Below are 19095 nucleotides of genomic sequence, written 5' to 3' on the forward strand. Positions count from 1 at the left end.
CAATGCTTTGGGTCACTGGCAAGGCCAGCATTTATCATTCATTCCCTATTACCCTTGGAAAGATAGAGGCGAGTACTCGCGTTGATCTCCCACAGTCCATTTGTGTAACTACATCCATTGTCTGTTAGGAGGACGTCTCTAGGATTTTAAACAACAACTGTGAAAGGGCAGCAATACAGTTCCAAGTCAAGATGATGTGCGGCTTAAAGGAAGTTGGTGGCGTTCTCCGGCCTCTGCCACCCATGTCCTTCTAGGTCGAGATTGCGGGTTTGGAAGGGGCTGTTAAAGAAGCCTTGAGAAGTTGCTGCAGTGCACCTTGTAGATGATATACATTGCTGCTGCTGTCCACTGGTGGAGGGAACGAATATTTTAAAGGTGATGAACAAGGTGCCAGTCAAGAGAACTGCTTTGTCACGGTGCTATCAGTGCTGCCTTCTTCCCGATTAGTGGAGAGTATTCCATCATACTCCTGACTTATGCCTTGTAAACGGTGAACAAGCTTGGGAAGTCAGGAGATGAGTTACTCGTCAATCTCCAACCTGCTCTTGTTGCTTCAGTATTTATATGGCTGATTCAGTTAAGTTCTTGATCAACAGTAACTACCAGGATGTTAATAGTGAACAGATTCAGTAATGCTGTTGAATATCAAGGAGAAATGATTAGATTCTCTCTTGTTGGAGATTGTTAATGTCTGGTACTTGTGCTGCATGAATTTTACCCACCACTTACAAGCCCAAGGCTGAATATTGTTCAGATCTTGTTGCACGTGGACAGGGACTGCTTCAGAATCTGAGGCATTTCAAATTGTGCTGAATATTGTGCAATTATCAGTGAATATCTATTGTGAGATCAAAACTGGTCATTGATCAAGCAGCTGAAGATGGTTGAGCCTTGGACACAAACCCAAGGAATGCCTGTTGCAATTGCCTGGGGCTGAGATGATTGACCTCAAACAATTATAAACAGCTTCTTTTATTCTACAGATGATTCCCACCATTGAAGAGCTTCCTTCCCAACCCCTGATTCCTACTGACTTCAATTTTGCTGGGTTCCTTTGCTAGGATACTCAAAAATGCTGGCTTGTCAAAGGCAGTCACCCTAACCTCTTGAATTCAGCTCTTTCATCCATGTTTGGAGCAAAGCTGTAATGAGGTCTGAAGATGAGCAGCCAAACTGATGAGCAGGTTATTGCTATGTGTCCATTTTCTATTACTTTTCTGATGATTGAAAGTAGACTGAAGACTTGGCCAGATTGGATCTGACCTGCCTTTTGTGCACTGGACATACTGGGCATTGTCAGTGTTGCAGCTGGATTAGAACAGTTTGATTAGGGGCTTAGCTAGTTCTGGAGCACAAGTTTTCAATCCTAGGTGTTGCCTTTGCTACATCCAAAGCTTTCGGTCATTTCTTGATATCAGTTGGATTCAGTGGAATTAGCTGAAGACCAACATCTACGACACTGGGGACCTTAGAGAAAGACGAAGCTGGATCACTCACCAATTGAGGATGATTGCGAAAGACTAGGCAGAAGCGTTTGCAATGACAATGCAGCTGCCTGCCATCCCTCTCACAAAGAAAAACATGATAGAAAAGAAGGACTTGGAGCTCATCTTCCTTTTCTCCCACTTCCAGGAGAAATTAAATCTTTAAAATGTAAAATACACCTGGAGACAGTGCCGACCTCAAAACATTCACAATGTAGGTACAATAATTTTTCGGCTGTCTGAAGTAAAACATCAGGCTTTGCTTCCCATCATTAAAAGACATCAAGTTCTAAATCTACTGACTGCTGGCATCTAACTCATGTTTTAGATCACATTATGAGACAGTTACCACAGCTTGCACCTTTCTTTAGAGGCCAGAAAATAAAGCCAAGTCAGTGCTGTTAATTTTATTACACTTCCCCAATTTAGCTCGATCCAAATGATCACAAACTTTAGTCGACACCCAGAGTATATCCCCTGGGGGGATAACTGACATGGCCAGGCAGTGTCCTGGCAATGCCCCTTGGCACAGTTTGGCATTGCCAGATTGACATCATGCCACCCTGTGCCAAGGATGTCCCCCAATGCCAGTGACTGTGAGAAGGAAAGAAGCCAATGATGGGGGGGGGGGGGGGGGGGGGAGGGGCGGGGAGGCTGGGATGGTTATTGCTCGCTCCAGAGGTGCAGGGGGGGACCCTGCGGCCTCAATTATGGGGAGGGGTGCAGGAGGTTGATCCTTTAAAGATAGCATACCCCACTCACCGCAATGACAGCGTGGTTCACTCCCCATCCCTTGATTTTTCTTTTGGCAGAGTGTGGTAGAATCTAGAGAGAAAACTGAACAGTTTCTCGTAAGAGAAACATGCTGGTTGTCGCGCCAGAAACAACTTGCTGCCATTTGTCTGGTAAAGTTTCCCATCGGAATCCACATCGAGTGTACAAAATAGTGAATTTGAGATGAACGTCAATCCCATATCAACTTGAACTTGGATTTCGGTAAGACATCCATTGTTCCAACCTGCTAAACCAGCCCAATCTTAGTAAGCAGCACTGCAAAACCTTTCTCTGTTGCTGATAAAACTTTTATTATAAAATGAATTTGGCATTTCTCTCCCACTCACCTTGTAAAAAAGAAAACCTGCTAACACAATACATTCAATCAATTGGGCAATTTGGACAATTATGTACCATTTGTCATTGCTTCTCCCAAAAAACCGAGTTTTTCAAATAACTTTCCCCTGGAATCAAAGTCTAGGCACACAGAAGTATTTCTGGCCGGATTTTGTGGTCAGCGCCGAAGACACTGAGTCAAAGATCTGCTTTCTCCTGACAATAAAACTAGCAGAGTCAGGCATACAGCAACCGTGATGCTGTGAAGCAAGCGAGCACTCACGAACGTTGAAGTATTCACACACTACAAACCAGGAAGTTAAAAGCACTTAATACGCTTCACTTTACATGTGAAGTTTTCAGCTTACTAAATAAATGATGATTGGATTAAGATAGAAGCTAGCTAAAATAAACAAGCTATTTTCAAAGCAAAAGTGGGTTTGTTTTTAAATTGCCTATTTCATAAATATAAAATTAGTTTTTGAAGACTGGTGAGGATTTTCAGCAGTGATTCTGAGGTTTGTATAACACCGTATACCAGGCTGGTACAGTAGTCAGCACTGCTACCTCACAGCACCAGGGTTCAATTCCGTTCACTGTCTTTGTGGAGTTTGCACGTTCTCCCCGTATATGCGTGGGCTTCATCTGGGTGCTCTGGTTTTCTCCCACGTTCCAAAGATGTGCAGGTTAGGTTGATAGGGGCAATTTAGCATGATCATAGTGTTGGGGGATTTGCAGGGCAAATACATGGGGCTACAGAATGGGACTGTTGTCGGTGCATACGCAATGAGTCGAAGGGCCACTGTTGTCCTTAATGGGCCTACTCTTTCCCTAGTTTTGCTTCTGCCCTTATTGTACTTGTAAAACAACTTCAAATTTTCCTTTATTCTAGCTGCCAGTTTCCTTTCATGTCCCCTTTTTGTTCTCCTAATTTCCTTTTTAAGTTCCCTTCTTGCACATTCAATACTCCACCAGGGCTTCTGCTGTTTTGAGCCCTCAATGTCTGCCAAATGCCTTTCTTTTTCTCTTTATCCAATACTGTTTATCTCTCAAAATCAATGGGTAACTGGATTTGTTGGTGCCATTCTTTTCCTTTATTGGAACATATTGGCCCTGTACTCTCCCCATTTCCCTTCTGAATATGTCCCACTGTTCTGTCACAGATTTACCTAAAAGTGTCTGCTCTCAGTCCAGTTTGACCAAAGCATATCTGATCTTATTAAAATCAGCCTTCCCCCCAGTTTAGAACTTTGATTTCAGGCCTACCCTTGTCCTTTTCCATAACAATGTTGAATCTAATGTAGTTGTGAACCCTGTCTGCAAAATGCTTTGGGAAAGAAATAAGTAGCAAGAGAATTGAGTTGCACTTCTATAGTTCTCAAAGACATCCCAAAGGGTTTTATGGACAGTGAGGCTTTGTTACCTAAAAAGTCAAAGTTCTCCTCGACGTATTTTAAGAATTCTGCTCCCTCTAAGGCTTTCATACTACGAATACCTCTGTTAATGTTGGGGAAGTTGAAATCCCCCACTTTCACTGCCCTATTACTTTTACACTTCTTTGAAATTTGCCTACATAACTGCTCTTCTATTTCCCCTCGGACTGTTTGGGGGCTTATAGAACACTCCCAACAATGTGATTGCGCCTTTTTGGTATTTAAGTTCCACCCATGTAGCTTCATTAGAAGAGCCTTCTAAGATGCTATCCTTCCTTTTTGCTGTAATTGATTCTCTAATCAAAACTGTGACAACCACTCCTCTTTTACCTCGTTCCCTGACTCATCTGAAGATCCTATATCCTGGAGTATTGAGCTGCCAATCCTGCCCCTCTCTCAACCATGTCTTGGTGATAGCAATGATACCATATCACATATCTGTGCCCTCAATTCATCTGCCTTATTCAGCAGACTCCTTGCATTAAAATACCACCCGATCTTGTCTGCCTTAACTGGCCTATAACTTTTATGCCTTCCTGACTCACTGTCTTTTCTAATTTTGGTTGTGCATCTCCCCCTGCTGAACCATCTCTCAGGATCCTACTCCTCCTGCCAAGTTAGTTTAAATCCTATCCAACAAGACTAGCAAAGCTCCCTGTAAGGACATTGGTCCATTTCAGTTCAGATGCAACTTGCTTGCCTTGCACAGATCACCATCTCCTAAAACAGTCCCAAAGTCCCAGAAATCCAAAGCCCTCCCTCCTGCACCATCTCCCCAGGCACATATTCATCTGGACTAACCCCTTATTTCTATTCTCACCAGCATGTGGCACCATAAGTAATTCAGAAATTACTACCTTCTAGGTCCTGTTTTATAATCTACTTCCTTGCAGTACCTTATCCCTTTTTCTATCTATATTGTTGGAACCAATATGTACCACAATCTCTGTCTGTTTGCCCTCCTCCTTCAGAATGCCCTGCAGCTGATCAATGACATCCTTAACCCTGGCACCAGGGAGGCAACATGCCATCCTGGAATCTCTTTTGCAGCTGCAGAAACACCTGTTTTTTCTCCTTACAATTGAATCTGCAACCACTATCATCTGCAATTCTTCCTCCTCCCCTCTTGTTCAGCAGAGCCACCCATGGTGCCATGAAGTTGGCTGCCACATAATCATCTCCCCCAAGAGTATCCAAAATGGTATATCTGTTCAAAAGGGGAAATGGCCACAGGGGACTCTTGTATTACCTGCCTTCCTCCAAGCATTAAAAAGTAAAAACTATGTAACTATAAGTCTATAGCCTAACTTTTACATGAGTACAAGTAATGGAAACTATTTAAAAAAGGTGGGATGAAGAAATATTGGCATAGTATAAGATGGAACAACCAACAGGTCTTTAGAAGATGAAAAAGATACATCTGATTAAAGGGGCAGCACGGTGGCATAGTGATTACCACTGCTGCCTCACAGCACCAAGGATCCAGATTCAATTCTCGGCTGGGGTCACTGTCTGTGTGGAGTTTGCACATTCTCCCCATGTCTGCATGGGTTTCTTGCAGGTACGCCGGTTTCCTTCCACAGTCCAAAGATGTGCAGGTTACATGGATTGGCCATACTAAATTGCCTCTTATGGTCAGGGGGATTAGCTAGGGTAAATGCATCAAGTTGTGAGGATAGGACCTGGGTGGGATTGTGTGGTTGGTGCAGACTTGATGGGCCGAATGGCCTCCTCCTGCACTGTAGGATTCTATGATTAGCTCTAATTTTGAGGGACTTAAAAGATAAAAGTGTAATTTGTTATGAAATTATTTAGACTTCTAGGGTTTCTTGACAGGTTCCACATGAACACAGGATTAGTACAATTATAGAAAGCTATTTGGTCGAACCCCTCCAAACTCCTAATCATAGCATCCCATTATCTCAAATTATTCCTGCCTTCGGTACTATGGCTCAGAGACCAGATCAACACAAAGATATGTTTCTTAGCATCCGATCTCAATTTGCTTTCTGGCAGAACATTCTCTCATCCCCTTGTCACTATATTGACATAGTTGGAAGGTCTCCTTTCATTTGCCACTTTCTGAGGCTGAAAAAAATAATCTGATAACTCAATCTATAACACTGTCTCCAGTGCTTGCAAATTCCCATAGTGTCTCAGTGAGCAGATCAGAGCTTGAAAGTCTGGCCTGCTCAGAAGAAATGTGTCCTCACACTTGCTAAAATAAACATGTAGGGGAGGGTATAGCACTGGGTAACAATCATTATGGAACTGCACCATTTTGAAGTGTAATCCTGTACAATGGGAAGGAGTGATGTGGCACTGCCCACAATCACTGTCCAAATCTCTTTCACTTGATTCACATAACTGATGTGGATACTGAAACTGAACCAAAGACCATTAAAATATGCAGTTGACAATACACTCAAGATCATTTATGCAAATAGGCAGACAGTTGACAACTAAAAATGTAATATGAACAATGAATCTTTTATTTCTTTGGCTATTATAAGGCAAGAACCGCTAATTATACTTACACATGAAGCATTCTTACCTGGATTGCGAGAATGCATATGCAAGACATGGTCCACTAAAATTATTACATGTCACCACAGCCACTGCCGTGACAAGTCAGCAATTTCTATCGGTTAACACTGGATTAAGTGAATGATCCAGAGGTTTCCTTTCTTAGGCAAAAGGGTCTTAAATGAAACGTGCTGGATTAGTCTCAGTTCAGTTGTTAAGGGATAGAAATCCACAACACAGAATTATCCCAAAACAGAGAGTGAGCCAGCAGTCTTACTGACAGATAGAAAGTTGGGGAAACAGAAAACCACCAAAATACCATAAAAGGTGGGGGGAGGGGGTGGGATGGAGAAAAGTCCCATTGATATAAGTAAGGGAGCTAATTGTATTCCAAATCATACTGCACTTCTGAAGGCAGAGCTTGGATAAAAGGCGAGAATTTATCCCTTCCAGCAATCAGTCCATTCATCTTCATAATCTCAACATTGCCAAAACACTCATAAACTAACCAACAACTGAAGGGAGAAGTGTTAGTTTTTATTACATGGTCTTTCAGCACATCAGAGAAAACAGAAAAAGTTTTTAAATAAATCACAGCAATGCAGTTTGGTTTTTAATTCTAGTTGTGAGTTATGCAGTCCAGATTTCTCACAAGATGAGGACAGCTTTCGCTGGCTGCCTGGTGCACCTAATGCGAGGAAGTGATATTTAGAATTTAAACACAAGCCGATTCTCGATCTGGCCCGTGCCTGCATGGGAACATTTCACACAAAGAAAAATAAAGACTGTGTTTCAGATATTCTAGGAATAAATTCTAGTTATTTGCACCTGAAGTGCTTTCCTCCTTTCCCCATCATCATAAAGTTACCATATTCTAGGGCGATAGAAAAGATCACGCAACAAAGATATCACAATACTTCCTTCAAAGTAGCTGGTGAATTAATCCTTAAGCCACAACCAGGCAATATGTGCTTCTGTGTGTCTTGTTCAGTCACCCAGTTGTGCATCCATCTATCAGAATATTACTCAGTCATATTTTAGAAATCCCACCACTCATATACTACAAAGTAAATTCACATTAGATCCGTGCTTTGGCCTCAAAACATAGGATCCAGAGTTAGAATTTTAAAATGAACTCAAAGATCAAGACACAAGTGAGCTAATCTGGTGAGCAGCTCAAACTGAAACAAAGCCACAAGATTGATTCTAACCTGTGCTATTAGCTGATCTCAGCTAGGGAGGTATTAGAACTATAGAATACCTACAGTGCAGAAGGAAGCCATTCGGCCCACCAAGCCTGCACTAACAAGAATGCCACCCAGGCCCTATCCCTATAACCCCACATATTTATCCTACTAATCTCCCTGACATCCTCCTAACACTAAGGAGCAATTTAGCATGACCAATCAACCTAACCTGCACATTTTTGGACTTCAGTATTTGAGATGATAAAGTTGGCCTAGGTTAAGAAAGGAGAAAGGGGAAAAATGGAAATACATTGGGTGGATTCCTGCTCCTGTTTGTTGTCTAGTGGCCCCGCCAGAGGGATATGTGTGGCCACTGGGTGATGACAACACTGAGCTGCCATTCCTCTTTTCCTCTCATTAATATTCAATGATAAAGTTAAACAAGAACCACTTGGGTTTCTCCATGTTATTCCAGGAAGGATTCAGCTGCTACAGAAGAGGTAGGTGATGAAAAAAACTAAACATTCAAGTAGAAAAAGTATTCAAGTCCTCTAGTCCACAGACAACCTTCCACGTGTCAGCACGGTTCAGAAGTCAGAAGTTGTGAGTTTGAACACCATGGCAGACACTCGAGCACATGTTCCAGGCTGACACTACACTGCAATACTGAGAAGGTGCTGTCTATAGGGTGAGGTACCACCTGCCCTCTCAGATAGGTGTAGAAGATCTCATTACACTATTTAAAAAGCAAGAGTGATCTGTCCATTGTTTGAGAGAAAACATTTACAAGAACCAATCAGATCTTTTTCAGGTGTTGGTTGTTTTCATTGCTGTTTGTGAGATTTACACTTCTTACATTATTACAGTGCTACAGCATTTCAGAAATACCTCACCATCCATAAAGCCCCTTGGGATGTCTTTGAGAACTATATAAATTCAAGTTCATTCTCTTGCGACTTATTTACTTCCCAACCGTGCAAAGACTACAAAACCATGACACACAGAGACACAAACAATGACTTGGTCTTCCACCACTGCAGATCAGTGCGCCAACTCCAAACCTGTTTTGCAAATTACTTGACATTCCCCCAAAAAAACTTAACAAACCTACATGCACTAAAAATAGCTGTTATATAAACACTACAGCAAGCTTACGATTTGTTTGATCTATATAATCACCTAATAGACATTATTACCCCTCATTCCATTATGCATATAAATAACATAAAAGTTAAAATCTTCTTTTGAAATTGTCCTTTCATTATACAGATTAAACAGAAAAACATTGACTTCAACTTTAAACCTCTTCCACTAAGTCTTGCTTTTACCTCAACCGAGGATTCCATCCAAATATGGTTGGCTGGGCCTGTAGCTGTAGCCATTCCATTTCCTGCCCTTCCCTTCCTGCTCCCAACTACAATTGGGTTCCCCTTCTTCTCATCTTTCACCCACCAGCTGCATTCAACAGATTTTCACCACCCTACAGCGTTATATCACTATGAAACACACCTTTCTTTCTCAGCATTCAATAGAGGCTATTGCCTCCTTGATGCCTGATCCAGTCCTCAGTGACCCCTGATACCTTGCCCCTCTCCATTCAAACAAAGGAAAAGGTGGCCTTTAACCTCCTCCCTTCTCACAATCCAAGGTCCTGAACACTCCTTCAAGGTGAAGCAACAATTTACTTGCACTTTTTTTCAATTTAGAGGGTACTGCATTCGCTGCTTATAATGTGATCTCCTCTACACTGAGGAGACCCAAACGCAAACTGGATGACGACTTTGCGAAACACCTCCTCTCAGCCCATGAATGTGATTCTGAGTTTCTAGTCATCTGTAACTTCCATTCTCCAACTTGCTTCCATTTTGATTTCTTAAAACTCAAGCCTCCTATAATGTTCCAATGAAGTTCAACACTGACTCACTGAACAGCGCCTCATCTTTCAACAACCACAACACTGAGTTTAACGATTTTAGATCATGAACTCTGCATTTTGTTTCCTTGGTCTTGGCGTTGTCCTCATTTAAAATAAAACCTTTGCTGTTCAGGATTGTACCATTCACATCTCCTCTGTATACATTTTGTTCATTTCGTTTGACCCTGAACGAACAACTCTTTGTCTTTTAATCTCTTGCCTTCCACTCCATCCCCTTCCACACACACTTTCATTTGTTTAAACCCTATTACACCTCTACCTCTTCCTAAAAGGTCATCAACTTGAACATCAACTCTTTTCCTCTCTTTGCAGATGCTGCCCGAACAATTTTCTGTTTTTATAACAAATGCACTGGCTGTTTTATTTTGTGCAAGTTATTTTTAGACAAAGGAGGGAATGATCTTTAGTGCTGATGAATGGCACATCTTTCCACTTCAGAGACCCAGTGATAGCATTAAGTGCTCTCAAGTCAGCTACAGCACTTTCTGATGCAGAATAAAGTTCCCTCCATTCTGTCTTAAATGTGTGCCTTAATCAGAACTGAACAGTTTCTGAAGTTCCAAAGTCGTTGTGTGAAATCTTTGCAACGTTTTGATTGCATTTGTTTTAAAGAGCACCTCTGTCACACCGGTATTACACATTCATTTCCCATGCAATTTGTGCGGCCTCTCTGATTGTCATTTTGGTACTGACTAAAGATGGTAAGTTGTGGACCATACTCTGTGTCCACATGAACTGAGCTGCAATGACTAAATCTCATTTCACACAGGACTTGTGGAAGCTTGGCCTCTTTAAGGGGCAGGTGTTCGTAGGTCATGTAACCCTTCTGGAGCCTATCAAGAAGATCATGTGAACCAGCACCGATTGGATGTTAGGGGGTGGGCTCTGGTAGGAGGGAACCTGGGGTGAGAGACTTGGAGTTGGTGGAACTGGACTGGTGCCTGCAGTGAGCTAATTTGTACATAGATTAATCTTTCCTTCAATAAATAAAAGTTGTGATTCAAGGCTTCCTCATTGTGATATCTCGCACTATAACAGGACCTTTATTAAGTAGCAGAGATTGCAAAAATAAAGGACAAATTTTCTAATGCACACCACCACCAATGTATCATCTCTGGTATCTTCCAATTGATTCAAACTCCCTCCGGAGCAACAACCCACCCTTTTGTATAACGGGGATGGGTGGGGAGGCTTACATGATGTGCAGAGTTTGCACATTCTCCCAGTGTCTGCGTGGGTTTCCTCCTGCATGCCAAAGATGTGGAAATTAGGTGAATTGACTATGCTAAATTGCCCCTTAGTATCCCAATGTATAGGTTAGGGAGATTAGTGGGGTAATTAAGTGGGATCATGGGGTTAGGGCCTGGGTAAAATGCTTTGTCAGAGAGCCAGTGCAGACCCGACAGGCCAAATGGCCTCCTTCTGCACTGTAGGGATTCTATGATTCTCATGTGTCCTTTTCCCCTCCTTGTGTAAAATAGAAATTTTATATTTAAAAAAGCATTTCATAAGATATATGGCACAGAAACAGGCCAATTGTTAACAAGTATATTCCCTCCAGAAATTGAAAGTTCTCCCCAAACAAAGTTAATCAATAAACAATAGATCTTAAAGTTTTCATTTTCAAATGAATCCCATTTACACATATTAGCAGATCGAGGTGAGAGAGGAGGGTAGGAAAACTAACTTTTCTCCTCCACACGATGGTGATCTGTCTCAGTAATGTCACAATTTTTCTTGTCAAATTGATTCCGTCAATCTTTTCAGGCAAAGCTATTTCCTTCTCTGTTCCCAACCTATACTCTGGCTTTGTTATCATTTATGTGGTAAACCATCAATCACCAGTCAAGGGGGTTACAGAAAAGTTGAGACCAAAAAAAAAGCCATTTCCATTCATTGTTCACTGACTTCACTGATCAATGAATAAATTTGACCTGTTTAATTAATACTGTGCAATTTGTCAAATAATATTTCTCCGCTCATTAAAAAAAACTATGTGAAATATTTTCTGTTCCACTGAGCTATAAACGTTAAAACAAAAATCACAATATCATCAGAAATGGCACAGATCAGTTTGAACAGTGAATGGCTTATCAATGTGTTGTATGTCACTGACAGCGATACTCCAGTAGCAAATTACAACAGTTATTTTAAACCTTTACAAGGAAGATACTGTGGGCCAAAGAAACCCCCTGCTATTCAATGTGATTACCAGATGGCAATGTGTGTACAAGACTGGGAGACAGAGACCGCTATTGTCCTCCTTCATGTTAAAAATTCTTTGTGCAATTCAGAAAAATAAACAGATCAGATGCACTTCTGCAGTTCAATCCTGGCCCACATTTCCTGTACAAAATCTATTGTGCTTTGAGAATGAAACGTTCTTGATCAACTCAGTCAAAACCACCAATAGTGGACAATGTATTTCTTTTTACTTACAATACCTCATGTCCTCACAGTAACTCTGTTGCTAAAGATAACACCAGTGCAGAACTGAATCACATAGCTTCACTTAAAAAGGTGAGTAAGTGAGTGTGTCTGGACGTTAGATGAAGATGGGCTCAAACCCAACTGCTGGTGCTGCAAATGGTCCAAAAGCCTCTCCTCACTCACCTTTAGGCTGGTACATGGGCAGTTTCAGAAGCTAACTGAAAACTAATTGAAGCATATCACAGAAAAGGCTGGGGAAAGCTGGGAAAGAGGAAGGGAAGGATGAAAATCTTACAAATAAATGACAAATAAATTAGCCAATTTGGCCTTAATAAAAGATCAGTTTTCAGAAAAATAGTGATCAGTAACTTAAAAGTTAAAAGACCAGCGGTATTGTCCACTTGCCACCACTCAATAAGAAATAATTATCTTCCTTCCAAATCTTTAAAACACAAAATATTGCTACAGTAAACCTCCAAAATCAAAACTTAACTAAGATAAACTTTGCTTGCCACACAAATGAGAAAAAGGTAAAAATACTCTTCCTGAAAGACAAGATTCTAAAATAGTTACTTGCAAATGAGAAACCAGTTTGAAAGACAGACATTCAAATGTTGTCATTCTCACTTTTCAAATGTCCTCATCCTTCACTTCCGAATTTGAGTTGCATAGATTCAGGAAGAGACGGATAGGGAGGGAGAGAGGGGAGAAACCTATCTGATTCCAACAGCAACTCAAACACAGATTCAAACTCATAGTGCGAATGGATGCTGGTCGTACCAATCGTGTCTGTTCACCCGCTTGTCTGGATGAACAACGTCTCTCGATAGACATGTATGAGCTCAGACAAATGAATGAGTTGTTGGGAAGCTTACAGGCTCGCTTTCAGGGAGGGCAGCAGACTGGCAAGGTCACCTTCTATCCTCAGTCGAGGGGCGGCGCCATCAGATCTGGCCTGGCCAAGGCGACACTGCTGCTCAGTTCAGAGCTCAGAACATCCCCAATCAAACATCACAGCAACAAAACAAGCCGGGGGACCACAACTAGCCTCAGATTAAAGATTCAAAAGGCCACACAACATCTCCATCCAGCGGCTCACTCCCGAAAAGTCGTTCAGGACTACCCAAAAATAAAAACCCCTGTGTGAGGGGGGGGGGGGGGGGGGCTGGTGGTGGGTGTCCAGGTAGCAGGCCCCCCGCCCCCGGGAAGGGGGGGGCAAATCCCTCCCCCACCCTCTCTCATTCCTATGAAGTGTTCTTGTCATTCCCCATGTTACAGGACATCAATCATACCGGCGTGTCTCCGAGAGGCTAGTTTACAAAACATCAGGAAGCGAAACACAATCACACCATCCCATTCCGCGGATATTTCCAAAACACCAGCAGCAGCAATGCCAGGCTGACATGAAATTGCATTCACTGGAACCGGAACAGCCCAGATCTCAAATTCACTCTAAAAGATCTAACACCGACAGGGGGGTGGGGGGGGGGGTAATTTGGGGTTAAATCTAAGTGATTGCTGCATTTAGAAGAAAAAAAATCATTTCCACTCCGTTTCCTCCTTGGCACCACAGCCCAGACACACACACACACACACAAATGTTTGGTAACAGCAGCTTTAACGAAAGAAGAGAGAAAACTTATCTAATTAATCCGTCGCAGAAGTTTTAAGATTAAAGCGAATTTCTAGTCGGGAGATTCAAGTCTGGACCAACATTACTAGCCTGGCACTGAATCCATTTAAGTGTGAGGCACCAAGAAATGGGAGGAAGAGAAAGTTAATAAACGTCTCAGGAGTATAGTTAAAAAGACGCCGACCTTGTGTTCCCCAAGAGGCAAAAATGAACATACACACAAAACACAAAACAGAGGAGGCTGGAGCAGAGCTGGTGGCCAGGCGAGATCTCCACAATCCCATATATCTGACTGAATGATTTCCCATTTCCATTCTATATATGTGTGCGCGGGTTTTGTCTTCTCTCTCTCACACAGACAAAGCTTATTTCCCTAAACATAATAAAGTCACAGCGCCCGCTAAACTGCACAGATGACTTACACTTTGTGCTGTGACTGAGTGGAGTGAGGAGGGGGGAAGCCTCTCACACACTAGCCGCTCTGAGTGGCCAGTGTGGCGGTGGCAGCTCCATGTTCCTGGCGCTGTGTGTTGATCGATGATTGAACTGAACAAAGGCAAGGGGGGGGGGGGATCAATTCCTAATACCTATCAATCGGGGGGAAGCTGTACACATCTTCCTGTGGCCAAAGCGCCGCCGAAAGCCCCGCTCAGCCCCTCGCCCTCCGCCGGAGCCACTCGCACCTTTCGGCTGGCGGTGAAAGGTGGAGGTTTCTCACTAACCTGCAGCCGCCGTAGATCAAATTTCTTCCAATATTGAAACATCGATCCCACATTGGCGGCCATCTTGGGGGATATTGAAGCGATATTTTCTCTGGATTTTCCTTTCGGCTCCTCTAAATATCCGGCGTGGATTCCCGCCTCAACTGGCCACTTGAAAGAATACACAGAGAGGCGAGAGCAGACAAAGCGGGGGCGCTGGGGGGTGGGGGAGGTGGTGGGAGAGGGGGTACAGAACACTCCTGCCCAGCCCCGCTCCTCTAGGTGATTTGTTATTTTTAGTGGGGTGGGAAAGTCTTCCTTTTTGTTGTTGTTGAACTTCAATTTTCCGCCGAGCGGGGAACGCACTTGATTTGGAACAGATATTACCAGCGGCAAAGTGAACAATTAACAGGGTGGGCGGGCCGTGTTAAAGTCTTCGAGCAAATTACAGCATCTTTACCAACACCGCACAGCAGGCTAGTCTTGTTATAGAGACATTATTATATTTTATATATTCATTATGTAACATACATGTCAAATGCGATTTCCTGATGTCTGATTTAACCGCTGTGAGTAGAAAATATAGTTAGTAAAAAATCTCACATCAGGTTAAAGTCCACATTATAGAAAATAGAATCGCGCTTCACATTACAATGATACAACTTTTTTTGGGGAGGGATTCACTTTTTGGCGAATCTTGTATCACTTGCCCACCACACTTGGAGGGCGATAGCTTTCACTGATATTCTCTGGCACTGTTTTGATTAATAATTTGAGATGCCCTGTTTGAATCGCCCGCACTATTTGGGTTTTATTACACTTTCTCACACCTCTGACTAACACACCAAGGACTGAGGCAGTCACCAGAGAGAGTCCAGCTCTCAGGATCCGAAATACCAGATGGTAACTTCCACCCTCCCCACCCCCCGAGGGTGGAGAGCCACTTCCCGAGTTTGATTAAGTTTGTTGTCTGCTTTATTATCTCTCCCTCTTTAAGAATTCCCCACGCAGTAAAACCATCGGAAAATAAAGAGACATCCAGATGCTGCTCCTTGCTGCTGTGTGCAGTTCCCTTCGTCCTACTTTGATGCGACTGCGGCAACATGAAAGGCTACAAATTTCGGCAGCAAATTGCCTTCCGTTGCGCGACTGACTTTTATCTGTAGCCGGTGTTATATTCTGGGCCACCCACACACACATACACTCACTCCAGCCCTCTCGGGGGCTCACAGGATGGTGAAGGGTCAAAGTTTGACTCTCAATTATTTGTTGTAAATTTACAGCAGTCCTGTATCCCCATCCAAAGTTCCGGTTGCCTGGACAGGGATTGAGTGCAGAGCTAGCTGCAGCAGCACTGATAGGGGGAGGGGGGGGCAGGCACAATGTCAGTTTTCATTGAATGGACTTGCAGATGCGTGGAGGGACCTTCACCGATTCTTGCACATTCGTCTCTCGAATAAAAGATATTGGCAGGAAAGAGTACAGTGAAGGCATTTTAAAGTTGCCCTACTCCCCACTTTGCCAGCTGAGGTATTCGTGCGTAAGAGTCACACATATGCTTGAATGGAACATTTTTTCAAGTCCTATTTCGCTTCATTGTAGCACACTGTTCTACTTACACATGTGATACATTTTTAATGTAACAAAAAAATGTTGATCAATTTTCTGAGGCGAGTCATGAATGCCTTGAAAGATATATTCTGAGTTTATCACTTTACACCGCGAGACTTCATACATTTTATTGATGGTTAAAAACTATTTTAATAAATCATCAATATTCTATTGACAGAATGAGTGTTTTTGCACATTTTGACCAGACATAGTCCACTCTGGGGGAATAAAAATCACACCATGCAGTTTCAAGTATGTAAAATAAGCAAATTAAATTGCAATCCTTTGCAGGCCTGGTACACACTGCATTCAAATACTCTGGCTAGAGCGTGTACTTCACGTGGGTAAATACTGAAAGTGACGTATTTGGTAGTTGCTGACCATGTAGTGGCTGATGCATTGTGACTGTTGCTTATATTAGCAAATAAACGCACGCCATATAATCACCCTAGTTAAGATCTGTCCCTGGGTGAACCTATTAATGTATAAGTTATCACCTCCTGCCCCCGAAGTGAACTCTTCACTTCAATAAAGGTCTCAAAAAAATCCTAAATCTACATCTGAACTTAACTCAAAGACTAACCCCAGCGTTTTTTTGTTTCAGGGTTCAGTGTGTATATAAATTCATAAGTTCATAAGATATAGGAGCAGGATTAGGCCATTCAGTCCATTGAGTCCACTTCATCATTCAATCTAGCTGATATGCTCCTCATTCCCATTTTCCTGCCTTCTCCCCATAGCCCATCAACCCATTACCAATTTAAAATTTGTCTAACTCTTAAATTTACTCACTGTCCCAGCATCCACCACACTTTGTGGTAGTGAATTCAACAGATTCACAACCCTTTGGGAGAAATAATTTCTCCTCAATTCTGTTTTAAATTTGCTATCCCTTATCTTAAGACTATGACCTCTCATCCTAGAATGTCCCACGAAAGGAAGCATCCGCTCCACGGCTACTTTATCCATACTTTTTATCATCATGTATACCTCAATTTGATCTCCCCTCATTCTTCTAAATTCCAAAGAGTATAGGCCTAAACTGTTCAATCTCTCTTCATACAACAAATCCCTCATCTCTGGAATCAATCTAGTGAACCTCCTCTGATCTGCCTCCAATGCCACTACATCTTTCCTCAAATAAGGGGACCAAATATTGTGCACAGTACTCCAGTTGCAGTCTCACAATGCCTTCTATAGTTTCAACAATACTGTCTTACCTTTATATTCTACTTCTTTATCTGTAAATGTCAACATTCCTTTTACTTTCTTTATTATCTGCTGTACCTGCATGCTAGCTTTCTGTCAGTCGTGAATGAGGACACCCAGATCCTTCAGCACCAGAGCACCCTGAAGTTGACCCCATTTAGATAATAAGTTGTCTTCCTATTTTTCTGACCAAAATGCATGACCTCACACCTATCCACATTAAACTCCATCTGCCACTCCATCTCCACCTTCCTAACCTATCTATATCCATTTGTAAGATTCATATTTCCTCATTGCCACTTACTGTCCTGCCTATTTTAGTGTCGTTTGCAAAGTTAACTATAAAGCCTTCCATCCCTGTATCCAAGTCATTAATCTAGCTGTTTGTAAATAGCTGTATATTTATGGAATTGAGCCCTGAATGCCTTTGGGCTCCCTAGTCAAACTCAGGCACATGCACATTCCTCTGCTGGCACTACTGCTCAGTTTCAGAATGAACAGCTCCTGAATGAGTCAGCAACAACTTACACAATTGCTGACAACTGGATAAACTGTTTGCTCAGAGCTGGAAACTACAGAGATCTCTTTCAAAGTGGAGGGCAGCAGAAAGTAGCATCAACCTCAGTGTAGTTGGATGATGGGCATCACAGAGTGGTTGTAGACAATCTACAGTGGATGTGTAAGGATGGTGGAAGACAGACAAACCATGACAACGGGTCTCCTGGTATGAGTAGCCACAAGCAATAGCTGCAGGATCAAACAAAAATCAGCTTCACCACAACGTATTGGGAAAAAATTTCTGCCAGCAGATTTTCAACTTACTGTGTGAACTTTGAGGAGCAGAAGTGGGCCATTCAGCCCATCGAGTCTTCTCCATCATTCAATGAGATCATAAGTTCATAAGAGTTCATAAGAAATAGGAGCAAAATAAGGCATTTGGCCCATCAAGTTTGCTCCACCATTCGATTATGGCTAATATGCTCCTCATTCCCATTTTTCTGCCTTCCTCCCATAACCCTTCAACCCATTACCAATTAAAAATCTGTCTAACTCCTCCTTAAATTTACTCACTGTCCCAGCATCCACCACACTTTGGGGTAGCAAATTCCACAGATTCACAACCATTTGGGAAAAGTAGTTTCTCCTCAACTCTGTTTTAAATTTGCACCCCCTATCCTAAGACTATGACCTCTCATCCCAGAATGTCCCACAAGAGGAAGCATCTGCTCCACGTCTACTTTATCCATAGCTTTTATCATCTTGCACACCTCAATTTGATATCCCCTCATTCTTCTAAATTCCAGAGAGTATAGGCCTAAACTGTTCAATATCACTTCATACAACAAACTCCTCATCTCAGGTATCAATCTAGTGAACCTCCTCTGAAATACCTACATCTTTCCTCAAACAAGGGGACCAAAACTATGCACAACACTCCATATGTGGCCTTACCAATGCCTTGTATAGTTGCAACCTTACTTCCTCACTTTTATATTTTATTCCTTTAGCTGTAAATGCCAACATTCCTTTCACCTTCTTTTATTATCTGTTGTACTGCATGCTAGTTTTCTGTGACATCATGAGTGATCTAATATGATAATCCTCAAATGCACTTTCCCACTTTATCCCCTTAACCCTTGATCCCTTACTGATTAAAAGTCTATCTCTGCCTTAAACATACACAGCCTCCACACTCTTCTGTGGTAAAGAACTTCACAGATTCACTACTCTCTGAAAGAATAAATTCTTCCTCATTTCTGTCTTAAATGAGTTACCTATGAGTAAGCAGTCTTATCCTAGACTCTACCACAAGAGGAAACATCTCCCAGCATCAA

At 42.3% G+C, this 19095-nt stretch overlaps 1 protein-coding gene across 3 annotated transcripts in view; it reads right to left on the reverse strand.

Moving 5' to 3' along the window:
- The window catches only part of cux2b (cut-like homeobox 2b), a 332051-nt gene extending 317470 nt beyond the window's left edge, over positions 1-14581 (reverse strand). For 2 of the 3 annotated variants that reach the window (XM_080208269.1, XM_080208267.1), the window contains exon 1: positions 14462-14581. In XM_080208269.1, the coding sequence (XP_080064395.1) occupies positions 14462-14524 (63 nt within the window). In that variant the 5' untranslated portion in view covers positions 14525-14581. Of the gene's footprint in view, positions 1-13021; positions 13100-14461 lie in introns of those variants that run through there. The other variant, XM_080208268.1, reaches the window with a different exon arrangement.
- Between the last annotated feature and the right edge of the window lie 4514 nt (positions 14582-19095).

Source organism: Carcharhinus amblyrhynchos, chromosome 20, assembly GCF_965287045.1.
Source record: "Carcharhinus amblyrhynchos chromosome 20, sCarAmb.v2.hapA, whole genome shotgun sequence".
Taxonomy (NCBI): Eukaryota; Metazoa; Chordata; class Chondrichthyes; order Carcharhiniformes; family Carcharhinidae; genus Carcharhinus; species Carcharhinus amblyrhynchos.